Source organism: Chionomys nivalis, chromosome 8 (assembly GCF_950005125.1).
Source record: "Chionomys nivalis chromosome 8, mChiNiv1.1, whole genome shotgun sequence".
Lineage (NCBI taxonomy): Eukaryota > Metazoa > Chordata > Mammalia > Rodentia > Cricetidae > Chionomys > Chionomys nivalis.
Window position 1 is genome coordinate 4181224 of NC_080093.1, and position 25582 is coordinate 4206805.

At 49.5% G+C, this 25582-nt stretch overlaps 1 protein-coding gene across 3 annotated transcripts in view; it reads left to right on the top strand.

Moving 5' to 3' along the window:
- Afap1l2 (actin filament associated protein 1 like 2) overlaps positions 1 to 25582 on the top strand; it is a 103937-nt gene continuing 78355 nt past the window's right edge. The window contains exon 1 of one of the 3 annotated variants that reach the window (XM_057778589.1): positions 1 to 432. In XM_057778589.1, the coding sequence (XP_057634572.1) occupies positions 417 to 432 (16 nt within the window). In that variant the 5' untranslated portion in view covers positions 1 to 416. Of the gene's footprint in view, positions 433 to 6319; positions 6333 to 25582 lie in introns of those variants that run through there. The other 2 variants (XM_057778590.1, XM_057778591.1) reach the window with 2 other exon arrangements.

Sequence of the window (25582 nt, forward strand, 5' to 3'; positions counted from 1 at the left end):
GTTCGCAGTCGCTGCACTTGAGAAGTCAGATCTTGGTGAAGACCTGCGGGCGCTTGCTGCTCCCGTAGCCTCCCCCAGGCTTTGAGGACACCCCAGTCTTTCGTCTTCGCGCCGCCGCCCTCAGGCCGACTTGGAGGAAGTGATCTGCGGCCGGGGCGGGGAGCACAGGGCCGGGTGCGCGAGGAGGCGAGCGCCCACTGTCCGGACCGGCTGCGGAGATCCCAGGCGCGGTCGAGGGAGACGCGCCTGGGTGGAGACGGGATCGGAGGGCTGGGGGCGCGGCGGCCACTCCGGGAGGTCGGGCGGCTAGCGTGACCTCACTGGGAGGGGCCAGCACGCAGCTGGGGCTCGGAACCCAGCGCTGAGGGCGCCGTGCAGAGCGGTTTGCAGCGCCGAGAGCGCAAGCTGTGACCGGGATGGAGCGCTACAAAGGTGAGGACTCGGGGCGCACCTACTTTCTCCGGGAAAGAGGGAGGGGGCTTGTCGCTCGGACTCAGCTGACCAGAATCAGCTGTTTATACCCAAAGAACAGCAGCCCAAGAGGGAACGACCGAGATGCCACGGGCCAGGAGGTGGGCTCCAAGGCATAGAACGCGGCCCGCGCCCTTTGATCTTTCTGGGCGCCTGGGGTCTCTGCGTGGAAGTCAAGGTGAGGCTTCTCACCTGTTGGAGAACCGAGGGTGTGTCTGGAGTCATCCTGTCACCCCACTCCACCCCCCAGTTTGCCTTGAGAAAAGATGTCTACAGTCGAGGGGGCCCAAGTAAGGTCTCAACAGTGAGGGGCTGCTGAGGGCAGAAGGTCGAGTTGTAGGGTCCTTTCTATGGGTGCTACCCTGCTGAGGGGCTGCTTGCAGATTCCTGGAAAAGACTTGTCGGGTGGTAAAGAAAGCTCCTGATGTCGTGGGGTGGCGTGCTGTTCTGTTCTTAGCTAGGTCCGACTCTCCACCACTTGGTAACCGTGCCTCTCCGAACCCCTTGCGGACCCTGCACCCCCAAACTGCATAGGGTATGGGTTGAGAGCCCACTGGGCTGCCCAGCAGGTGGAGCGCCTGTAGGCGTCCTGGCAGCTGAGCGAGCTTGGATTTGACTCTGGCCAGGGATCTTGGCCAAACCCTGGTGGGCGGGCCGGCCCGGATATGCCCGAAGGGTTTTGGAGCCCCGGGGCTGGAGTCCAGAAGCCTCGGATAGTAGGTCCTTTGAAAAGCGGGTTCAAGGTGCTGCCCCCGAAGCGGATATTTCGGTGCGCCCCCACATGCCTTCCTCTGGTAAAAGCCTCTTGCACTGACACTTTTTTCAGGGGTTGACGGTAAACCTGCGGCTTCTAAATTTGTTTCCCCTGGGAGGGTAGTAACGCGAACGCTCAGATTCCCAAGGAATCTCGCCCTCTGTGGTTTCTTATTTATGGAACTCACATAAGGGGACCTGCGCGGACAGACCAGTTCCCTAAGCAAGTAACGTCTTTGGCTTTCCTTTTGCGTTTTCTCACCAGGATCATAGTGGGGTGAGATAACCGTCAAGACTCGCCAGTAAATGGGTCTAGGCACTAAGATCAGTGGGGCGGGGGAAGGGCGCCAGGAGAAATCACTTAGCAAACAGGTTTCTTTTCGTGTCTTTTCACTGGAGCGCCTCTCCCAACTAGCCGGGTGGTCTTATCTAGGTTCTGATTGACTCTGGTCAGTTTTGTTCATGAAAGGCAGAAATTGCCCATATGCGGTCTCAAACACTGGAGGCCACAGCCCCTCTCCTGGTGAAATGTCAGGGTTCTGCTCCCGCCTCCACCCTGGGCCTCCGCCCTTAAGGAGGGAACCTCCTGGGGGGGGTGCGGGAAGTGGGTTGGTGGCTGAGGCCGTGGGTGCTGACTGGAAATACCGACTTTCAAGGCCCCTTCAGCTCCCCGGATTGCGAAGCTGAAGGAGATGTTGGCTCCAAATGGAGGATCCAAGATGCAAGCTACTTTTTAGCCCGAGCAGCAAACTGGTTTAAGTTAACAGGCGACAGGTGGGCAGATGTTGGCCCAGGGTTCATCCGCAGGTTTTTGTGTAAACAGTTTCTGAATTGGCTCTTGGCAGGTTAAAATCTGCTGTATTTAACTTTCCTGGGAGCTGAGAATCTCATCCTCCACCAGGTTTAGTTAGGGGCGTTCAGCTGACTCAAGGGAACTTGGTGTCAGGTCAGTGTTTATGTTTTGGACGCAGATGTGCGCACTAGAGATCGCTAAGTCGGTAGACTTGAGGATCACCTGGATTGCCAGAGAGAAGCCAACCCACCCTCTTCAGTTTGCCTCTGGGGAGAAATGACCTCAAATCTCACTGATGTCAAGCTGCTGATATCTGCTCATTTTTCTGGGAAGAATGTGGGGATCTTCTTCCAGTGCCTGTTCTCAGGAGAGGCCATGAGTACTGCTTTGGGAACTCAGTGAATGTAAACTCTCTTCTGCAAAATGAGTACTAAGCTTCACGGCTGGTAAACCAGGAACCTGGCTGGGACCAGGTTACTCTTGCTGCTCAGACACTGGAGAATGTACGTGTTTTTGTAAGGTTTGTGATGTAGCCCAGTCTTAGAGACCTGCCTGGCATGGGCAGGGCCCTGGGTTTGAGCTCTGGCACACACACACACACACACACACACACACACACACCATATTCTAAAGGTAAGACTGAATAGTTACAGAATAAATAGGTATAGTGGTTTAAACGATAAAGTTAAATAGAAAAACAAGATTTATCTGGGCTCTTGGAACTTAGATAAAACTGAAGAATTCTGACGGTATCTGACTTTTTTTAAATTTAAAAGATTTTATATTTCAAAATTCCCAATTTCAAGTTCTCTTTCCCACATAGGTAGAATTGCTTATCATTGTCTTCAGAGTCCAAAAGTGTTTTCTCTGATTCAAAAGCTTAGGAAGCTGTCGTGGCAGGAGGAAAATGTTCTCCATGTCCACAGCCTCACTGTTGTCCATTGTGCCTCCTCTCTAAAGTAGCTTGTAGTTTTAGGCTCTGGGTTAACTTTCGGTTGTCTTGAGGGAGCTTAGGGATGGCTGAAACATCGTCCTGTGTTTAGTACTAAAAAACAAAACAAACAAACAAAAATACCTTATAGGTGTTTCTTCCAGTTCTTTCCAATGCCTTCTGCTAGATCCCCCTGGCTTTCTCAAGCAAAGGCCAGGGGTGTGGAAGGGCGTGAGGGTCCCTTCCCATAGACAAGGCTGTTCTGAAAAGGCCAGGGGTGTGGAAGGGTGTGAGGGTCCCTTCCCATAGGGACAAGGCTGTTCTGAGAATTGCTGTGAAGTGTCAGTAAAGTAGCTGTGCCTTGCATGTGACCTCTTTGGCACTGTAAAAACAGTGAGACCCCTACAAGTGTCCGAGATTCAGTGCCAAGTCCTACAGGGTGCCTTGAAACGGCCCCCATCCCTGAGTGTTTATATATTCATGATGCTCCTAAGAGCAGCCTGTATCACTGTGCGTGAGCCCATTGGCTGACCTCACCCCATGCAGTCAAGGATCCTGGTTCCTATTGCTCTCCCAGCTGGTGAGTGGGTCCAGGGCCAAATGTGACTGACCTACTATCTGTGGATTACACTTGGAACCTCATGCCGAAGCTTCCTGAAGTTGCATCACACTTGGATGCGAACTGGCCCGGCTGAGATGTAGAGACTTCATTTTAGAAGGGAGTAATAGCATCTATAATGGTTGTGGGGGTGACTTTTTCTTCTCCTCAGCCTTTGGTTTTTCAGTCTGATCACTGCTTCCCTAGGTGATGTTGTGGCCCAGAGGGAGAAGGGAACTGTGGAGCAGGGAACAACGTGTCTTGAGAGCTGTGGTCAGGGACGGTCTGAAAAGAAAATACTGGGTAAGGGAAATCAAGCAGAGAGATAGCTTATAGTTCCCCTCCAGAAATGACCTTTTCTCCATGCCCAAGAGCTCAGCTTTTTCCTTGTTGGTGTGTGACCTAGAAGCAGTGCTTCTTAACCTCAACTGTACATGGGTTAGGGTTTTATGTGTGGGGCATGGGAAGGTAAAGGGGAAAAAGCCCCACCAGATGTTCAGATTTAAATGTCTAGAGTGTGGGGTGGGCACTGCCGTTTTCAAAGCTCTCCAGGTGATCCTAATGTAATCCAAAGCTGAAAATAATATTTCCTTAAAAAAAGAAACATCAAAACAGAAAAATGGAGGAGTAGGTCGGAGAGAAAGTCACCATGCAAGCATGAGGACCTGAGTTCATAACCCTGGCACCCATGTGAACTGCCAGATATGGTGGTGTGTGCTGGCTAGCCATGTAGCTGCACCAGCAAGCTCCAAGTCCCCATGGGACTAATTTCTAATTTCTAAAAATTAAGGTGGAGAGCAAGTGAGGAAGATTACTTGATAGCCTTTGGCCTACACACACACACACACACACACACACACACATATGGGTGGGTGGGAGGAGACGTATGTTTGCTCCTCAGAAGAACTGCTTTTCGGGGTACGAAGATCTGATGATGCTCAAATCCTTAAAGATTTGCGTATGAGGCACAACATCCTCTAAACTGCTTTACTTCATCTCTAGGTTACAAAGTAGGTAGCTTCTCTATTGTAGTGTTTAGGAAATTATGGCAAAGAAACCACTATGCACTTACTATAGTTGCAACTGTTGTAGATTGAAATACACAGTACACACCATCAACAACATAGCATCTCTCTACCCGACCCCAGTGTTGTGGGTCTTGGGTTGGCTGACTCCAAGGTCTCAGAACTTATAGCTGTGGAGGGCTGCCTAGAAGTCAACACACAACCTCAACCTGGAAAATGGAAGTGAGCGTGGCGAGAAATAGGGTGGACGCTCCCTTGTTATTTCAATGTGCATTCTGATGCCTGCAGAAACAGGATGTGATTCGCCTTCAGCTACTGTAGGCTGTGGACAGAGGTATGCGAACATGTCCAAGTCTCCATGCTCTGCAGGCCTCCGCTCGAGTTTGCTTATTGTATTTGACCCCGGGCACACCTGACTTTGAAGCTCTTAGTGTAGGAGCCTGGCAGTGAAATGGTCTAACCCAGAAAGCAGTTGAGGTCATGCTGGTGCCCAGGAGCCAGGAATTCAGCTTTGGGCCCTTCCCCTCTCCTGATGGTGTAGAAGCCCTGGGAACTGGGCTGCTTCCAGAGCAATTAAAGAGCCAGGATGGGCCAGGAAGCTTCAAAGATGAGAAAGCTGTGTGGGTTGTCCTCCAAACCCCTTTAATGACAGGAAATGCTCCTCCAGAGGCATCTATCCCCAAGTTAGGGAAAAGGACACTGTGGCTGCCACCAGAAGAGAAAGCATGGTGACAGAGTGGAGAACACAGCAGCCTGGAAACCCCATGACCTACATGCTGTGTGCTTCCTTGGGCCAGTCACTGATCTTTCCAGGCCTCCGTTTCCCCATGTGCCCCTTATGTGACTGTCCAGGCTCACTGCTCTGTGGTCACGGAGGACTCTTCAGGGAGAGAATGTGTTTGGGAAGGGAGTGAAGTGAGGGAGGAAGGGGGGATGTGGCTGCCAGCAAAGGTCAGTTTAGGATTGCGATTCTTATAAATAAAACTGATTTCCTGTTGGGAGACGGGGAGTCGCGGGCTTAGTGGGAAAGAGAATGCTGTCAAGTATGGAAGGAATTCATTTCTGAAGAACTCACATATCACTGTGTCTCCAAAGAGAGTTCAGGCCAGTGCTAGGGTTTGAGAGAGAGCATGAGTCAGTCCCATGTGAGAGGCAGGACTCCTGAGTCCGCAGAGAGTAAGTGGCAGTTCAGAGGGTCAGTGGTGGGCTGAGTTTGTAAAAGGAGAATTCCTGCTAAAGAATGTATCTAGAAAACACTTCTGGAAACGCTTGTCAGCGTCTTTACGCCAGGAAGGGGTCAGCTGCTGAGTTAAACTCCACTCCGTCTTTAGGATCCAGCCCCATGGCTGTCTTCTACAAAGCCATCATGGCTTCCATGACACTTGGTAGGCATGCAATGTTGTCCTGAATTGATGTCACTTGGTCTTATAATTATATGCAGATCTATTTTCCCTGCTAGGCTAACCTCAGTCAAGATAGGGACTTTGTCCCAGCCCTTGGCCCCTCACCAGGCACACAGTAAGGACGTATGGATACTTGAGTGTCCTATTAGAGCACAGATTGCCTCACGCCTTGCTTCTCGAGAGCAGACCTGGTTCAGGAAAAGAAATGAAGCTAAATCTTTGAGTCAGATTCTGGAAGCGGGGAAGGAAGTGCCCATGCTGTCCTTGGCCGCAGCGACTTGAGCCCTTTCTCTGTCTGTTCCAGCACAGGGGTGTTGCTGTCTGATGGTGCAGAGAAGGATCCTGCAGGTCTCTGCTTGTGAGTATGAGCCTGTCTGTGCCCTCTGCAGCAGCCCAGCTGGCTTCCAGGCTCCCGGGGATGCAGACCTGGCTCAGCCCATGCTGTGGATGGAGGGCTAGGGGACACCACAGAGCCAGGCTCTGGCCCAGGCGCACAGGGGCTGGAGCTTCTAATCTGCCTTTTGCCACTAACATCCTGTGCGACCTTGGGCAAGTCAAGTAATCTTCCTGGGTCTTGTTTTGGAATGAGTAAGCTACTGACCATTAACCCACTCCCAGGTGGAATAACCCAAGAACCACTGGTAAATGCTTTGCCAAAGATGGTGCCGTGTTCAGTCAGGGAAACAGCCGTATCTGACTCCTCTGTGGTGCTGGTCTGCCCTGGAGGTGTGTGCGAGTCCTCAGAGGCACAGTCTGCATCCCTTCTAGGCCAGCAGGAATGATTGACAGGACTTGTTGTCTCCTCCGCTTGTGCCCTGCTCCTGCCTGATTTTCTTTGCTAACTCAGTGAGTTTAAGCAGGGGAGACCTACAGACTCCCACAGGAGCTTGGAGCGCCTTGCTAATGTTCTGTCAGTAGACTTTCATTTTCTTTCTACTCAGTCTCCAACTAAACTAAGCTCAAACTCGGCCAAGTGGAGGGTACGGAGAATAACGCATAATGCGCAGGCATGTGGGCGGAGTCAGTGCCGCTCTGGACTGGAGGGTGAGGCAGGGCACCTGATGTCAGGGGTCTCACTGGGACAGAAGTGAGGGCAGGGTGACAAAAGCTCAGGTCCTCCTGCGCCCTAAGGTCTCCTCGGGATTGCAGGCCAGCTGTGGGCCTGCTGGAGGGCCGTGCGCTTGCGTGGAATGTCGGCACTAGCAAACGGCAAAGGAGCTTCTGCTCGGCATTAAATCAGGGAAACAGAGCCAGCTGCTAGCTGGAGAGCGTTCTCAGCTGTGCCCCAGAAGGAACCCCCATGGACAGGGGGGCAGTCTGCCCTTGGAACTGGCTTTCCTAAGTCAAGTGACCAGCCATTCTGGTTTGCCTAGGACTTGTTGGTCTTGCTCCCTGGAACCCCATCTCTCAGGAAACTTCTTAGCTCTAGGGAAACTGAGGTAGGGGCTTGCCCTATTCCCGAACCTCGGCTGTTGAGTCTGTCTGGATCTTCACAGCAAAGGTGCGCCAGAGACCGTGCTCCGTCTCTCCAATAAGAAGGTGGAAGGCTGAAACTAAAGTGGTTCTAACGACCTCTACCAGTTCACAGGATGCCACCTTGGTAAACTGCCTGCTAAAAGCACGTTGCAGGCCCTGGGGTACCTTCGCTTGTGTCCCACTGTCCATCTTGACAGTGTATTCCTCTGGGATGTTTTCTCTCTTTGCCCAAACCCAGTTGCTGCTTTTGTAAGCAAAATCACACCCATGCCACCTTGCAGACCCTGGTGCTGCTGAGTGAGATGGAGGATGCGTGGAATACGTTGTGTCATTACAGGAAGTCAGTGGAAACTGAGTCTTGGTGCGGGAGGTGGTGCGGGAGGTGGCGCTGGAGGTGGCGCAGGAGGTGGCGCAGGAGGTGGCGCAGGAGGTGGGGCTGGAGGTGGGGCTGGAGGTGGGGCTGGAGGTGGTGTGGGAGGTGGCATTGGAGGTGGGGCTGGAGGTGGTGCAGGAGGTGGCGCTGGAGGTGGGGCTGGAGGTGGTGCAGGAGGTAGAGCAGGAGGTAGAGCTGGAGGTAGAGCAGAATTCCGGTTGAAGCACAAAGACTCAGCTTCACCTTCATCCTTAGCAGTGGAGACTTGTAGAAAGTGGTTGATGACGGAAGCTTTGCTTTCATTGGAAAACCAGGTTCCCTAAATGCCAGAGAGCAGGTGAGTCCAGGAAGACCCTGGGTAAGGGAGCCCTGGACATCACCCTGGATGCTTGCTCCTAGCCATGTGTGGCTCTGCTGTGGTGACTGAGGTGATATTTCCTTCTGGAAGTCTTTTCACTGTGGCTATTGCGCCAGGCGGGAGCATCCAGGCTGCACCATTTCCATTCTTTGTTGACTTTCTGGCATGAGCAGTTCCACCAGCAAGTGCTATGCCACAGTTTGTTTGGAGGGGGAGGAAGCCATGGGAGAGCAAAATACTACAGCTTAGGCCCAGGTGATGTAAAGGATGTCTCCAGGTAGGGCTGGCCTTGTGCCACAGGGGCTAAATGACCAGTCTTCACCATACTTACCTGGTGGTTTCCTTTTCTCAATCAAGCATGTTGAACTGGTCTGTTCTTTGGGTGAATTTCATTACTTCTAATCGTAGCTAGCTGGGACCAGTCTTTGCATCTTTTTTAAGAATAATGTGTTGGATATCCATGGAACATCTATGCTCGAGGATCATGTGGACAAGATCATGCTGACATGTGAATTACACTGGAGAACTCTTTAAACACCAACGTGTTCCTTTTAACCGCTAGTCACCCCCAAAGACAACACAATTACAGGCAATCACTGCTAGAGTCCTTCTGTCTTGAGTTTGTTGGCAGCATTGGGGGTTCAGTGACAGACATTTTTGGACCTATTCCTGGTGAGACATCCCTTGAAACAGGGTCAGGCCTGGCTGAGGCTCCTTCCCCTGAGAAAGACCAAGTTTGGGGAAGCCCTAATATGTGCTTCTGGTTTGAGTACAAAACCTGGAGGGTTTGCTTATATAAAGGGGATCTGGGGGCTCATGGGTAAGGGGCTCCATGTATTGCTTCACCTGTCTGCAGGTTAGGGCCACCCTCTCAGGGTTAGCTCTTCACACCGACATCCTTCGGGTTTGGGGACCTGTCAGCCATCCTGCTAGACTAGCAGGTTGGACTCTTGCCATTTCCTCCCTTCTTCCACCCCCTTTTGCCTCCCCCCACCCCCGGTTCTTATACAACAGGATTTATTCATGTTAACTGTATTCAAGTTCCAGATGGGGGCAGAAGAAGAGATTATGTTGAATGAGCTTATTGTTTGAAGGTCTCACTGGCTTCTTTTATTTAATACCCATAGCCCTGGAACACATTGAGCTGATTTACTGAATTTCCAGTGTGGTCGTTTGGAGGGGACCCTGCTAGGGTGCTTAGTGTCCCTGACTGCAGGGCCAGGAACTGTTGGGTGGCAAGTTTGCCCGGGGCATCTCAACTTTATCTTTATAGTCTTGGTTCTCCTGTGGCAAATATTCCGTCACCATCCTAGACTCTATACCCTGGAGATGGTCTTACCCTGTGGCTCTTTGCATTGTGAAGACTTTTGTGACATTCCCAACTGGCACGTTTTTAAAAAAACTAGAGACAATGTAGTGTACAATGCCTTCTGCAGATAGAGACAATGTGGTTTACGGTATCTTCTGCTTGGCTGTCGTGATGGTCAGTGTTTATTGTCCACATGACACAACCTGGAGTCACCTGGGAAGGCGGAGCCTCGGCTGAGGAGTTTTTAGAGCCTATTGGTCTTGGCCATGTCTGTATCTTTGTTGATGATTGATGTACCAGGGCCTAGCCAATGGTGGGTGGCACCTTTGCTTGGCTGGTGAGCCTGGGCTGTGTAAGAAATGTAGCTGAGGATGCCTAGGTGAGGGAGACAGTAGAGAGTGTTGCTCCGTGGTCCCTGCCCTAGCATCCCTCCAGGATGAGCTATGTCCTGGAAATGTAAGATGAAATAAACCCTTTCCTTTCCAAGTTGCTTTTGGTCAAGTGTCTTATCATTGCAACAAAAAGTAATTAATGCAGAGTGGGAGGAATTAAGGGGTGACGTGGAAAGTGTCTGGCAGAAGCAGCAATATCAGACAGCCTCATGCCTTCTGCTTGGATGCCTGATGCAGGGCCTCTGGTCCATGAGATACAGTGAGGTGGTCATTAGCAACTTCACTCTGTGTCCTATCATGCTGGGCTCTTTGTAACTGCTGACCTCAGACTCTGCAGGCTCTGACCTACTGGCCTGATGTGCCTGCACGCTGGAGTGCCTGGCAAGCTTATTGACACCTTGACCTAGGCGTGTTCTAGAGATAAGGGTCTCTACCGCGGTTATTGGATTTGTACCTGAAGCTCATGGTGTCAGGCTGTCAGGTGTAGTTGCAGCATAGATCTGTGACAGTTTCAGATTTAAGAGCTCTTGGTGGCCTTCTGAGGGAGCCACCATAGGCTCTTCAGCTGAGTACGTCAAGAGTCCCTCTGGAGTCATCGGAAATCTCTCTGTGATTCACGTTGCCACCACCCTACCTGTCTTAAGACCTGGTGTTGGGAATACAGGAAGGATACGTCCTAAACCCATGTGCACAAGTGTGACTGTGGGTGTGCCAAGGGTTCTTACGGGGGAATATGTACCCACACGGTCCGTGGGGTGCGCCAAAGGTTCTTACGGGGGAATATGAAGCCACACATTCCGTGGGGTGCGCTAAGGGTTCTTACGGGGGAATATGAACTCACGCAGTCCATGGGGTGCGTCAAAGGTTCTTACGGGGGAAATATAAACTCATGCAGTCCGTGGGGTGCGCCAAGGGTTCTTATGGGGGAATATACACTCACGCAGTCCGTGGGGTGCGCCAAGGGTTCTTATGGGGGAATGTGAACCCATGTCATCCATCCATTGGGTACACCAAGGGTCCTTACAGGGCTCCTTGGCAGCCAGCCCCCTGCCCTCTCTCGTCCTCTCATCCTACAGTTTCATATTCTTCCATCTTTATTGTCTCTCATGTCCACTCTCTCTTCTTTGATAGAGATATGAATAATTTGCATTGGTATGGATTTTAAGGTCAATTTTGTTATATGTATATGTATTGCTGATCTCGATTAAGGTATTGTGATTGTGTAGTTCATTTAAAATGTAATGTATAATTAGAAAATATAGGTTGTTAATGGATAATCATCGATAATAGTCAAGCTTGTAGTCATGTTAGTTAGATTTTCTAGATATATAGAGATATATTTCAGTTGGATAGGCATTCTTCATATCTTTCAAAGACTACAGAATATGGCATTTTAAATGTTTTAATAATTTAGGGCTTTTCATGACAATGAGACACGTCTGCTCCTAGCAGTAACAAAGTTCCTCTGTACCGTTGGGGCATCCATCTTCAGCCTTCAGGCCAATAGTATCCAGCAGACATTTCCATCAAGCAGGAAATTTTAAAGACAGTTCAGTCACTTTCTGCTGTCCTGCAGAATGTCTCGCAGACTCTTTCATGAACCAGGACTTACTACAACACTTCTTTCTTCAAAACATTTTATTATTATTATTTGAGAGAGAGAGACAGAGACATACAGAGAGATGGAAATACAGAAAGAGACAGACACATGGGAGGATGGGGTGTACATATGCCATGATGCACATATGGAGGTCAGAGGACAACTTTGTAGATTTGGGTCTCTCCGCCACTTCTGTGCATTCTGGGAATACTTGCCTGGTGGGCATCTTTGTTGCTCTCCTTCATGTCAACTCTGTTCAGAGGAGCATGAGTTCAGAAATGGCATTTCCCCCTGAGCATTCCCTCTTGGGAAATGGAGGACCAGGGATAAGAATGTTAACCTCTCCATGGGGAATATTCTACATACTAACCTGAAACCCCATATATCTTACTGCAGGCTAGCGCATCGTGACTAGACGTGTCCTCTCCCTGTCCCTCTCTGTCTTTAGGAGCAGTGTGACCTGCAGGCCATTGGGGAGGGGAGGATCGCAGGCTCAGCCTGTGCACAGCCCTTCCCACCACCATCCCAGAGGAGGGAATGGGCACACGGTGGGGGGCGGGGAGCATGAGAATGCTACATTGTTTGGATAAAAGTTCCAAACATGAAGACTCAACACAGACTAAAATAATTTTTCCCATTGACCTCCTGACTTCCCGGCGGGCAAGCGCCCATTTCTATCACACGATGCCGGTTTGGTGTGTGCAACCGTAAACACTTCCAACCGGGATCAGATCTTTGAGAGTTATGGGATCCAGGTGTCGCCTAGTTGTGCCTAGCTACTTCCCTCAAGAGAGGGGCGGAGTCTGTTCTCAGGGTGAGACTCTCAGCTGCTGTCTTGGCAGCCCCATTTTCTTGAGCATCTGTCTAATACTCTCAAAGCACAGCATGTTGACCAGAAGAAGTTGATCTTCTTCCTGGGGAGGGGAGGCTGAAGCAACATGAAGGAGAACATGGGAACTGGTTCTGAGGGCTTGGAAGGACTTCAATTCTCCCACAGTCCCTTGCGTGTCTTCATGACTGGCTGCCGGATGTCCACATAGGCATTTCTTCCTTGGTTGGGAAAAAAAGCAAAGGCAGCCAATAGTTTAGAGCAAACATTCTCTACAAATGACTTTTTGAAAAAAAAAAAAGACTATTATAGAGTGTGAAAATATTTAGGGCTGAGGAGGGAACAGCTGGCTGGCCAGGGTCCTGGTGGGGTCTTGGGTAAGAGCCCAGTGTGTCATTGTGACTTTACTCCACACATTTCCAGCACAGGTCCACTAGGAAGTGGGGAATTTCGTGGCTAAGAAGTGAAGCACAGGGGATTGCTCAGTTTCTCTCGGGGCTGCCTAGACTCTTCAGTGAATGTCTCTCAACTGTGATGCATAGGGACCCTTGTCTTTCCACCGGTTTCTCAGACATAGGGACACATTGTTGCCATAACTAACACAAACCCAGATTTCTTCAGGCCCCTGACCAGGCTTTCTTCCTTGGATGTAGGGAGTTGCCTGCAGTAAGTTTCCAATGGGAAGCAAGGAGGCGCCTTGGCCCCTGAACTGTACTAAAGATATTACCGGGCCTCTTTGATCTGTGGCCCACTTCCTGCATGCCCAGCTTCTGCAGTGACCCTGAATTTCTTCTGTGCTGTGGGCATACTAGACTCCTTGTATATATCCGTGGTGGACTTCTGCACGTGCTTGAGCACTGGGCTAGCCTGCCCTCCCCTCAGGACTGCCTGGCAAGTCTACTTGACCAGCGTTTACCCAGTCTGGATGCCTTGACCATCACTCTTCCCAACACACAAGTGTTCACACACAGCTTCTGGCCCCTCAATGGCCACAGTCATTGTGTTGCTGCTGTAATGTACAATCTCTATATAATTCTCTGTGCCCATAGCACCTAAGTCTGTGTGTGCTCTATTTTGAGTGCTCACAAAATAGAATTTGGATGACTGAGAAACTTTTGTTGCCCTAGGTTTCCTTCAGGTTGAGTTTTTCAAAGTTAAATTCTGCATTTGCCTGTGGATACCTTGAGATGGTTAGGCAATTGGCAGAAATGGGAGGCATAGTTAAAAAATCTAAAATCTTCAAGGGATTTGCATTTTGGAGTTGCAAGGAGTTCCTACAAGTAAACTGATAATAATCAGAATTCTCACGAAGAGACAAAGTATATTAATAGGGATTTACAGGTAAAGAGGCCACCAGAAACCTAAGAAAGTATCTAAAGAGATGACCCAGTTCCTGCAGTCATCGTTGACAACACAGCTGGCTGCCCAGGAGACTAGCAAGCATGCGCAATGCCGTTCATAGGAAACGTCACCCCTGAGCCCTAGGGCCTGATCATGGAGTAGGCAGAGCTGTCTGGCGTGTCTTACTGCACTGATTATAACTTACATTTACTAGATGACCTGGAAATGACCAAAGGTAAGCTCCTGGGGGCAGAATTGAGAGCGATCTGTGCTCCCCATTTGCTGTGGTCAGGAGTGGGAAAGAGCCTCCCTGTCACTGGAGTGATCTCTAAGACGGAGTGCCTACCAAGGGCACAGACGTTTGCAGTAGTATTTCTAGCCATCCAACATTCATGAAGGGATCCACGGTTAGCAGAGCACACATCAAAGTACCTGTTCGTGAGGGTAGGAAGGGGGAAATTATATATTATATTCGACCTGTGAGACCAGAAGCTGATATATAATTCTTTCTCAAGGCAGACTTAGGCCGAGGAGAGCAACCTAAGCCACTCCAGTAGTGTGCTGGGAGATAAGAGAAGGGCTCCTCTGCCCTGGGCCTGCCCCATGAATCGCTGGCCTGTTCAAAGCCCCTTTTCCAGGAGGCTGTGATAAGAGACCATTCTTACACTAGACCCCAAATTTCACTAGACCCCAAAGTTCATATATAGCTGTCAGCTGTGGTGGGGGCTGGGGGGGGTGAGTAGCTGTCCCACTTCATCACAGAGGGGAGGGGTGAGGGTGGGAGAGTAGCCTTCCCACATCATCACAGCTGGAGAACATCCTAACTGTTGACAGAGGTTTCTGTCCCACCTGGTCCCATAGCCGTTCAGTCCCAAAGAAACACAGAGAGGCCTACATTAATTACAGATTAGTTGGCCTATTAGCTCAGGCTATTTTATTAACTAACTCTTACATTAACCCATAATTCTTGTCTCTGTTAGCCACGTGGCTTGGTACCTTTCTCATCTTGCTTCCTCTACATCTGGGTGACGATTGTAGACTAAACCTTTCCTCTTCCCAGAATTCTCCTATTCTGGTTGTCCTGTGTATACTTCCTGCCTGGCTACTGGCCAATCAGCGCTTTATTAAACCAATACAAGTGACAAATCTTTGCAGGGTACAAGACCATTGTCCCACAGCACCTGACCACTTTTCTCTTAAACCTGGCATGGCCACGCTGGCCTTTGATAACTGCCCACCAGCCACAATGAGTGCCTTGGTTCTTAGTCGTCTTTGGGTCTGTGTTACTAAGTACAGGTCATGACTAAGAGCCATCATCCAAATGTTTGTCAGATTAGAAAGCTGTAAATCTGGGTATATCTAGTACCTGACTGACTGGACATAAGGTCACTAGACTGTAATCTAGGGGCACATTCTACTCCCTCCCACCTGGAGTATGAGAGTCCCATACAATCGATATATTTTTAAACACTCCTATTCTCGACCTGTCTGACTCGGATAAAGTTGACCACTGATCGTTTATGTTCCATAATCTCTATTCCCACTGAAATTCAAAATTTTCTTGTTCTTATTTTTAAGCGTGTCTTGTGATTCAATGGTATGGATGGTGAAGAGCCACTTGGACCAGGATGTGTGATGCCCCATTTACTGCACCCAACGCTGTCTTCTCTCTGGGAGCAGGAGGCTGGGATTGCTGGGGAGATGTGAAGCATGGGCAAGAAAAAAGCTCACCCTCCCTGGTGTGGGTGGGTGAGCAGACAGCAAAATTGACTTTGTTTCGAGTCCAGGACTAAAGCCCAGTGTTTTCAGGGAAGGGGAGTCACCCTGAGGTCGGCTTTGGAGGTCTGTTTCCCACTGTGGGCTCTCCGGGCTAAGGATGGGTTATGTATAGCTCACTCTTCTAGCTGCCCTGCTCTGACCTGGCATGGCTGGCAGTGCTCACTCTCTGCTCTACACTCTGGATGCCATACCCATGACTCCATTTTCTGAGTCTCCAAGTGATGCAACAGTAAAGATCTTTAGCCTCTTTTTCCTAAAGACCTTCAATCTTGCTGTTCCAAGTTCACATCTACATCCCTCAAGGCCCTGTCAGCCCTCTCTGGTTCAAAGGATTTGTGATGTCATCACAACATCACCAATGGCCTTACAGTATTTGCAAGCGGTCATACAATGGGCACTTTGAGGCCTTGCTTTGTAAAGCGTTGCTTGGGTCCTGAGGTAGCCAGGCATGTTGTTGGTGGAGGCTGGGTGCTAATTTATATTCTCAGGCAGGAAAGCGGATTGTAACGCAGCCAATGGTTCTACAGGAGAGGCTCAGACAGTGATAGAGGGAAAGCTCGACCATGTGAGTGTACTTTGTGGATGGCGTGGTGTCCAGAGTCAGCCAGGGTGGCCACGGACAATGTCTGAAGGGAAGACACTTGAACTGAAACTTCAGTGGGGAGGAAGAGCCTTGCATAGATAGAGGCCGGGGCTGCAGGAGTCAGCCCAGAAGCCCTGAAGCCATCTTGTATTAGAACAGTGTGTGCTTAGAGACAGGAACTGATTGCTGAAGGAAGGTAGAGAGCTTGGGCATGCTTGTGAGTTTGTATCTCATCCTGAGAACACCTGGCTTTGGTCCTCCTTTGTAATCCACCCCACCCCACCAGGAAAGCCAAGTATCCTGAAGGAATACCTCCTTTCCTAAGAGGTCAGGTGACGTTGGCCACATTTTACCAAGGGAGTTGGTGTCCATGAGAGCCCAGAAGAAGCACCGTGCCTCCCAGATCATGGGCTTTAGGACTGGGACGGTGTCCTAGGATCTTCAACAATGCTCCACATTCTTCCACAAAGCCGGCCAGTTGCTTTGCCTCTGAGCCCCGCAGCATCTTCCGGTTGTTTCTCCTTAGGCTCGGCATCCCTGTGGCTCAGTGTCTGAGGTTTGTGTTCTACTGCGGAGAAATAAAATGATGTTCAAACCCACGAGGTCTGTGGCTGCACCAAAGACCTGGATCCTGTAAGTGCTGAACACTTGCAGAATTGGACAGTTACACTTTTGAGCCTCCGTTTCTTCCTTAGGAAGAGGCTAACGCCATATTCCTGTGGGAGTTGTAAGGACTGAATGAGATTTTATAGATAGAGAGCCTGGTCGCGTATTTAGGTCATGGTTAGAGCCCCGAGTGCTCACGGTGGGTGAGTGGAAGGAAAACCAGACAGAGGAGTGAATATGCTCTGGATTGTTCCTTTGTTGGTTTGGTGCCTAACCCTGATCTCTGAAATGCCACTCTTGAGCTATGGCTTGGGAGGGGATGCAAGTTCATCATGGAGAGTTGGTTTTGAACCTATCAGTATGAAGATCGTATGTCTTGCTGCTCCCTTACAGCCACAGCCTCAGTTTCCCCATCCATAACAATCACTTTTCAACACCTGGTGAAAGATACCTATGCATGAAAGTGTTACAAAAAAGAGGAAACACTGAACACAAATATAAAGCCGACTGTCATGGTTTTGTAGGGCAGGATATAACGCTGGGCTAAGAGAAGTCCACAGTGCCATGGTAGCCAAGGCCATTCCTCGGTGCTGAATGGCTATGGGGGTGGGGTTGACAAACTCTCCTAGTCATGGAGACCCAGGGGAGGGCGGACTTTCTTTTGAGACTGGCAGATGATGGATGGCATGATTGGAAGGAAAGGTGCAGGGAGGGGAGAGGAGAGTTAGGTTGGTAAAGAGCCAGCATCCATGTAGTGAGCACATGGAATTTCAGAAGGATCTTTCCTCGGGGACACTCTGTCTTAGGTGGGCTGTGTTTCACCATTCCCTAGCATCTGCTTCCTTGTGACCATGGGTTGCCACTGGGCCTGGAGAGGTTGTGCCTGCTGGCTGCAGCTATGGGGGCAGGCTCAGTGCTAGCTCCTCCTCCATAGAGCCAGCTTACTGAGAACACATTCACTGATCTGCTCCCCACTGTGCAGTGTTGCTGCCTCAAGGAGATCCCCCAACCATTAGCCTGGACTCCATTTTTCTGCTCTGCAGTGCTCAACCTTCTGATATCCAGCAGAGATCAAGATCTTGAGAAATGATTTATAAGTATTAGCATGTCTTATTTCAGAGTACATTCCATCACATTCCTTCCTGAACATCCCAAGGAACCATGTCAGAAGCCCTGTGATGGCCTTTTCTCTGTGGGGTAACCAGGTCCAGAGGCTTTAGTGTCACCACGCTTGGTACCAGAGGACGTGTCCAGGCCACATGCACACACCTGACAGTGACCATGCTCCTTGACTCTTCATTACCACCCTTCCCTGGATATTTTCTGCCCCTGTCCTGATTAATTCCTGAAGACTCCTGGAAGGTGGTGGGAAGATCTTGAACTACCCAATAACACTCTCCCAGCCCCCATTTTAAGAGATTCCGGAACCTAGGCAGGGATCCCATGGAAAAGTGTATTGGAATCTTCATTGGCATTCTTGGCATTGCTTCGCTCAGGGCGAAGTCTCCTGGAATGCCGGGCTTGCTGTCTGAACTCAGCTGAGCTAAAAATGTTAATAAAAGGTTTCCCCAAGCTTTTCTATCAGACTCTTTCATCTTATTCCAGACCAGCAACATCAGAAGTAGGGGTGGGGATGGGGAAGGCAGGGGTCCAGCAGTAAACATTACTATCTTTTCTGTGAGAACCAAAAGAACGGAGGCCAGAGACAGCATGAACAAAAAGTTCACAGTCAGCCCAGTAGGCTAGTCTTAGCTCTAGAGCAATCTGCTCAGCCTGGGCTAACCTCATCAACCTTGGTGTGATTGTTCTCCTCGGATAACTTAAGACTGGCCTGTAGCCAGGGTTAGATTTGGCATTGTTGGGGTGTTAGGTCATGGCCATGATGCAGCCAGAGTTAGATTTGCCATTGTTGGGGTGTCAAGTCATGGTCACAATGCATCCAGGGTTAGATTTGCCACTGTTGGGGTATCAAGCAATGGCCACAGTAAAGTTGTCTTGCTGTATCCTTTAAGATGAGGGAAGAGAGCCTGGCACGATGAGGTAACACTTCTCGGAGGAGGCTCTGTGCTGTGCCTGTCACCTGCTGGTCTCGCCAGGCTCGTTCTGGCTCTCATAACAGGGTGCATGTTCTCAGTTCCCTGCCACACCACGCTTTCCTCCCAGAAGCCTTTCTAAGTAAGATCTGGCCCTGGGTGCTCTACTCCACAAGGGACCTCTCTTAGCACTTCACTGCACAGTGGCAGGGGAGTTTCTTCCCAGCGCCCCTGTCTGATCCCCACGATTAGTTTTAAAGTGTGCGCCAACAGGGTGCCTGACACACAGGTAGGCAGGTGTTCACTTCATTCTAAATGACTTCTACAAGCTTCTGTCAAGTTCTCCATGTGTCTCTTTTAGCCAGACTTGGAGCTTTTGCGGGTTCCTTCTGGGCATGGAGGCCCAGCCTTGCTGTGGGCACATGACAGGAGGAACAAGGCAGGTCATAGTCCTTGATCCTGGTGTCGTGGCTCCCAGGGTGGCAGTACACTGGGTTGTTACCTAGGGGCCTCTCTTTGGGACTGGAGGGAAGTGTGGATCTGGGGGCTGGTGTGTCCCTTTGACACCCCATTGAATACACCATTAGTGAGTGAGTGTGGACTCTTGCTTCACTGCATAAGGTGAGCGTTTTTCCCATTTCTTAGAATCTGGAAGAAATGATGTTCCTACTTAAAGACTAAACCTCACCAAGGGCAATGTGCGGCCACAGGCCATTCGAGCCCAGCAGCTGTCTCTCCTTTGTGGGCAAATGTCCTGAGTGATGAATGTCCCTCGTCCACACTCACAGCTGGCCGAAATGGAGGAACAATGGCCCTTCTCAGAGAGCCCTCAGCAGACATTCCCAATGAAGTTGGTTCATCACTTGGAGCAGGGTTGAGATCACAGACACAGGGCTATTGATTGAGCAAGGGAGGCTCAAGCTGCCGCAGTGTGGCCAAGGCAAGGCCGGGGTTGGCGGCTGATGCAGAGGGTCCTAAATGAGGAGAGCAAATGACTCCATCTCTCAAATGATGTCTCCCAGAGCCTGACCCACAGAGTGAAGGCTCACCCTCTGCAGTCACCTGACCTTGGGTCTCAGAGGATTTGTTCTTCCAGTGCAGCCCCTGCCGCCTGCAGCCTCCACTGTTGTTGAGTGGACGGCTGCATTGGAAGTGAGAGAAGGAACTCAGGCCGGCACCGGGCCTCAAAGCCCTCGCCCCCAGCCTGTTTGCTTCATTCCTCACACCACCAGGTGGGAGGGGAAGGGGACGGTGAGAAGACCAGAGCAGGGATTCCGGGATTCAGGGTGGAGCCAGGAGGTCTCTAGCCTTGCGACTGTCCACAACTGACAGAGCCAAAGGGCACCTCAGCCTTTGCAGCCCCCAGATGAGGAGTCACGGCCCTCATTCTGTCAGGTTCTGCTTCCTTTAGCCACTAGGAAGGAGGCCTCTCTCCCCCATCAGTCAGAACAAAGCGGAATGGTCCGGTTTCTAAGCTGTGTGTGCCCCACAGGGAACATTTCATTCCTCCTTCTCCTTTTCTTTCTCTTAGTTTTCTTTCTCTTCAGTTGGAGTTGCTTCAAATGACTCAAAATACCATAAACGGTATTTCAGAACGCCAAACCATCCTATAAAGAATTCAGTGTGGTAACTTCACGTCTGTGTTTTCATGTAAACACCTTAGCGCTGCTGCTTTTCAAGCAAGCCTCAGGCTTGTCACAGTTTAGGAGCTCGCAGGCTGGAGCGCAAAACCCTCCGCGTCCTACCCAAAGTGATGAGGTGTCAAGGATACCCCTAGCCCTCCAGATATTTTCCTGTCCTCTATCATCCTAACGGTTGCCTCATCCAGCTCCTTCCCTACCCTCTTCCCTCATTTTCCTTCTCGCCCTTTCCTTTTCTGCCCACAGGTCCAATTACTCTGGTAGAAGGTTTTAGAAAGCCAAAGAGAACAGTAGAGATGAAGCCCCACGGGACCCTGCTTATTCATGTCCCCTGTCCCAGTCTTTGAATGTCATTCACCTAAGAACAGCCACCTGTGTGCAGGTCTCCCGTGTCCTCCCGTATTGAAGCTGAGGCTATATCCCGGCATGCATCCTCCGGAGCTGCTGTAGTCCTTGCTTGGTTTCACTGCTTGATTTGTTTTATTAAGATTTATTTTTATTGGTGCCTGTTCTGAATTTGTACAGATTTCAACAAATTGTTCTCATAGGAGATTGGGGATGTGCTGTCTTTTGTGGGTAGAGGGGTGTCTCACTCTATTATTCAAGCTAGTCTTGATCACTTAGGCAATCCTCTCACCTCAGCCTCCTGAGTAGCTTGGATTACAAGGGTGTTTTGTCCCATCTGGTTTGCATCCCTGCTTCGTCTTGTTAGCTAAGCCATCTCCCTCATGGCTTCCTCGGCAGAGGGTCAGACATGCCCTCACCACGCCCAGAACATCTGTGCAGTTAAACTTGGGTTTCTGTCATTCTGAGTGATATTGAACATCTTTTCCTATGTTTGAGTGTGTGTGCGTGTGCACGCGTGCATGTGTTTTCTCTTCCCCTATGCATTTATTCATTTTTGTCAGTTTTTTATTTTATACTGAATTGTTGGTCTTTCAGAACTAATTTTGTAGACACTAAAGAAATCAACCTTTGGATTTCCCACCACACTCTTGATTTTATTCTTTAAATTTATTTTGGAAAGTCAATTTTTCCTAAATTTTCTTGTAATTAACTAATCTCCTTTTGTGCCTTTGAGATTTAAAGACACTTGAAAGTCTTCCTCTAAAGTTACACATTTAAAATGGTTCATGAATAGAAGCACACAGGCAGGCACACATGCATTTGGCTTTTAGCGTAAGGTTTTCAAGGTTCAATCCAACTTGAACAATGCATCCATTTTTATAGCAAACAGAATTCCACCTGAAACACACACATGGGGATAACACAGCCTGTCCATCTGTAGCATTCATTTCTCTGAGCAAACCGTATTCCACCCGATACACGCGATGGAGATAACACAGCCTGTCTGTCTATAGGTTGAAACATTGTTGTTTATGATTTTGGCTCTTGTGAAGAATGCTGTTACAACAGCTCATGCCAGGTTTTTGTTTGCTTGTTTTTGCTGCTGTTTTTTATTTCTCTCAGGCGTATCTATGTATATTTCCACTATCTACTTACCTAACCAAATTGCCTGGCCCTGTGCTTACCTTGTGTACCTGTCTCTTACCTACCGAATTGCCAGGTCCTACACTCGCTCTGTTTTACCATTTGAGCACTGTCAGATTGGTTCCCAAAGTCTCTAGATCATATTTCCCTCACACCACCTCTTGCTTGTCCACACTTTTGTGTTGATATTTGTTCTGCATGCTTGCACATCTGAAATTCTTCATGACGCACGGCAGAGGTGCTGTTAAATACTTCTCCACGTGGACGCCACCCTTGAACTGAGAGTGCTTTTCAACAATCCTTCTTTCAGCACCTCTATAGTAAAATCAGTCATTGGGTAGGTAGATTATGTGTGGCACAGTCTCAACTTCTCCGTGGTCTGTCCGTTCGTACAGCTGTTGTACTGTTGTGATTACTATGGTTTTACAGCTGTTGTATGGTTTTATGAGAAGTTCCCTCATTCTTGCTTCACCCCGCCCCCCCAGCTCACTACGAGATTCTTAGACTTCTATTTGTTGACGCAGAGTTACAGATTGTAAAGAAGAGCATTCATTTCCGCCACCCAGAAGCTTGTGATTCACGGTGGACAGATCTTTCCCCAGGTGCTAGCACGTGTGTTGTGTTGTCCTATCTGACCCTTACGAGCCTGGAGGTAGACCTTGAAGGGCTGCCCTTCAGAAAGCACTGTCAGGTGGCCTGGACAACTGGTGCATGGTAAGACTGTTCAGGGCACAGTGGTGCCAAGTTCCATCTAGTGGCTTCTCTGGAACTGGTGTCTGCTCCCAGGTAGAAGCAGGGCTAAAATGGGAAGTGGTGCGAGGAAAGTTGCCTACTTGGGCCCGGAAGCTTTTTGGATCTCACTGTGGTCATCACTCAGCACTAAATTACCACTGAAAACCCTAATGGGGAAGGAGGGGGTTGACTTTGCCTACATTCCCTTCTAGAATGTGAGTCAAGACCCCTGGAAAGGGTGAAATTTTGTCTTAATGGGATAGTGAAAGTATTTGCTACCTAAAACATACAAACCCCATCAGATCTCAACCAGCGAAACAGTCACCCCCCCACACACCCCATCCCATCCCAGACAGACTCAGCCTGTGAGTGCCAATGCTCTCCACTCTCTGAGGAGAGGAAGGCAAGGTTCACCCCACAAAGAGATCCACTTCTCTTTCACATTCTCCACCATTGTCGAATACTGGGGTCAGGAGGGCATTACGTGACTACCCTGCAAGCGTTTGCTTCTAGGAGGGGATAGGCCCGTGTAGAAGAGGAAACCTCTAAAGGATTTTGCCTGGAAATAGCAATACAAACGCAATCCAACCTGCCCCAGTACTCAGAACTTCCAAAGGAGAACCGCGTCTTTTGGTCTGCCTGTTTCTTCAGCCCCCTCTTTCTCATCCTTGGTATCCGTTGGTGTAAAGGGACAGACTTTCCCAGCCGGGTGGTGAGTGACTCCATTGTTTATGGGTGAATGGTTGAGATAGGAATTCTGGGTCAGTGTGGGGTGGTTTTTACTGACTTTATCTCAGGTAGTACAGTGCAGAGGACCTTGTGCAGGTAGTCATCCCTCAGGTGAGTGGCCTAAGTCACGACCAAGTGCCTCCTCTTGGTTGGTGGGCTGTAGCTCAGTGGTTCACACCTGGTGAGAGGTGACCAGTGGTGACTAGGGACCAACCTTCTCCCGAAGGTTTCTGAGTTGGGGTTAGTTTCTGGCACTATCATAGGTGTGTGAGTTTCTGGCCATTTGGAAGTGGCATGTTTTCAAGGACAGGGGAGCATTGCTTCTGGGAGGTAAGGCTGTTTACCACGCAGACTCTGTGGTTTATTGCTTTAGAGGATCTCTGCGTGCATTCCCAAGCTCCTGCCACTGAGGACACATTGAAGAGAATAAAGAAACCCTGTCGGTGTAGACTGGTAAGGATGCTCAATGGATAGACTTGTCACCACACCCGATGACCTGAGTTCAATCCCTGGGACACACATGGTAGAAGGAGAGAAATGACTCCCACACATTGTCCTCTGACCTACACATGTACACATGTACATGAACACACACGCAGGCATGCATGCATGTGCACATGCACACACACACATGTCAATCAATAAATGCAACTGGAAAAGGAAGTCTGCCAGCATGTCCTAGGAATAGCTGTGATTTTAGAATGTGTGTGCCATCTTCAACATGGTTCCAGGGATGGACCTGACTTGGGATGCAAGGGAATGAAGAAACAAAAGACACACAGAAAGCTAGGATTGGTTGACTGTGCTGTCTCATGGAGAAAGCATGGCATCCCAGGAGCTCAACATGCTTATTAAGAGTTGAGCAGAAAGGTGGGGATGTGGCCTACAGCTGAATGAGGAGGCCAGGTTATTACACACAGATAAACAAGGAGACAGGGTTATTACACACAGATAAACAAGGAGGCAGGGTTATTACACACAGATAAACAAGGAGGCAGGGTTATTACACACAGATAAACAAGGAGGCAGGGTTATTACAGATAAACAAGGAGGGCAGGGTTATTACACACAGCTGAATAAGGAAGCAGGTTTAGCTAATCTTGGTAGGAGTGGTGTGTTAGTTAGGGTTTCTATTGCTGTGAAGACACCATGACCACAGCAACTCTTATAAAGGAAAATATCTAATTAGGGTGACTGCTTACAGTTAGGAGGTTTAGTCCATTATCATGGGTGGAAACAATACATCATGCAGGCAGGCATGGTGCTGGAGAAGGAGCTGAGAGTTCTTACACCTCGACCCACAGGCAACAGGAAGTAATCTCGTTGGGTGTGACTTGAGCATATATGAGACCTCAAAGCCCACCCCCACAGTGACACATTCCTCCAACAAAGCCACATCTCCTAATAGTGCCACTCCCTTTGAGTATATGGGGGGCAATTACAGAGATCCCAAGCAGTCTCCATAGGGGAGCAATCTTCAGGTTGTAAATATTGGGGGAGCAGAAAGCTGTGGTGGATATTGTCTGCACACACTATCAGCGTCCACACTGGACCAGGGAAGGCTTTGCCAGCCCTCAGCCTCCCACTTGGAGGCTTTGCCATTTTCCCATGGGTCTAAGGCTGTGGTCCTTGCCACGTCAGTGCCCACCAATAGCACACGTTACTCAGGACTTAGTTGACTCTGTGCTTCTTCCACTCCCCACTTATTTTCAACCTTTCCTGGATTCCATCCACGTATCTACATAGGCATCTATGTAGGCGTCATCTACTGGAAAAGGTAAGCTGAGTACTAGGCATAAGCTTGAGCAGCCGAGACAGAGAACCGAGTTCATTTCCTGTGTCTACGCCGAGCAAATGCTTATTATAGACACGACACATACTTAGCATTGGAGCAGGAAAGAGTTGTCGGGGTCTGTCTCACGAGTTCCACGAATAATGCAGAGAACACATCTCCAGGTCCACTGTGAGCAGACAAGCTGCTTGCAGAAGACCATTAGCACCTTTCTTCTGCAGGCCTCCCCCCAAGACTTGAGTTCTCTTATCCTCTGTGCCTGAGAGGTTCACTGGGAGATGGGAGCCTAGCACATTGTTAGTGTATCAAGACTCAGAAAAAAACCATGTTTCTGTTTCTTGAAAAGTGTTGTGAAGAAATGTAGACAGAAAACATACTTGAGCCCTCTCTAGCCCCTCAGACACACAGAGGACCCCTTTGACACAGCACCATCCATCTTGTTCTCCCTCCTTAAGCCTCTCTGGCCAATGGGCTTCTTCTTTCCTCAAGTTCCCCAAGCCTGTGGCTCGTACCTGTCTTACTGAATTAAAATTGAGGCATAGAGA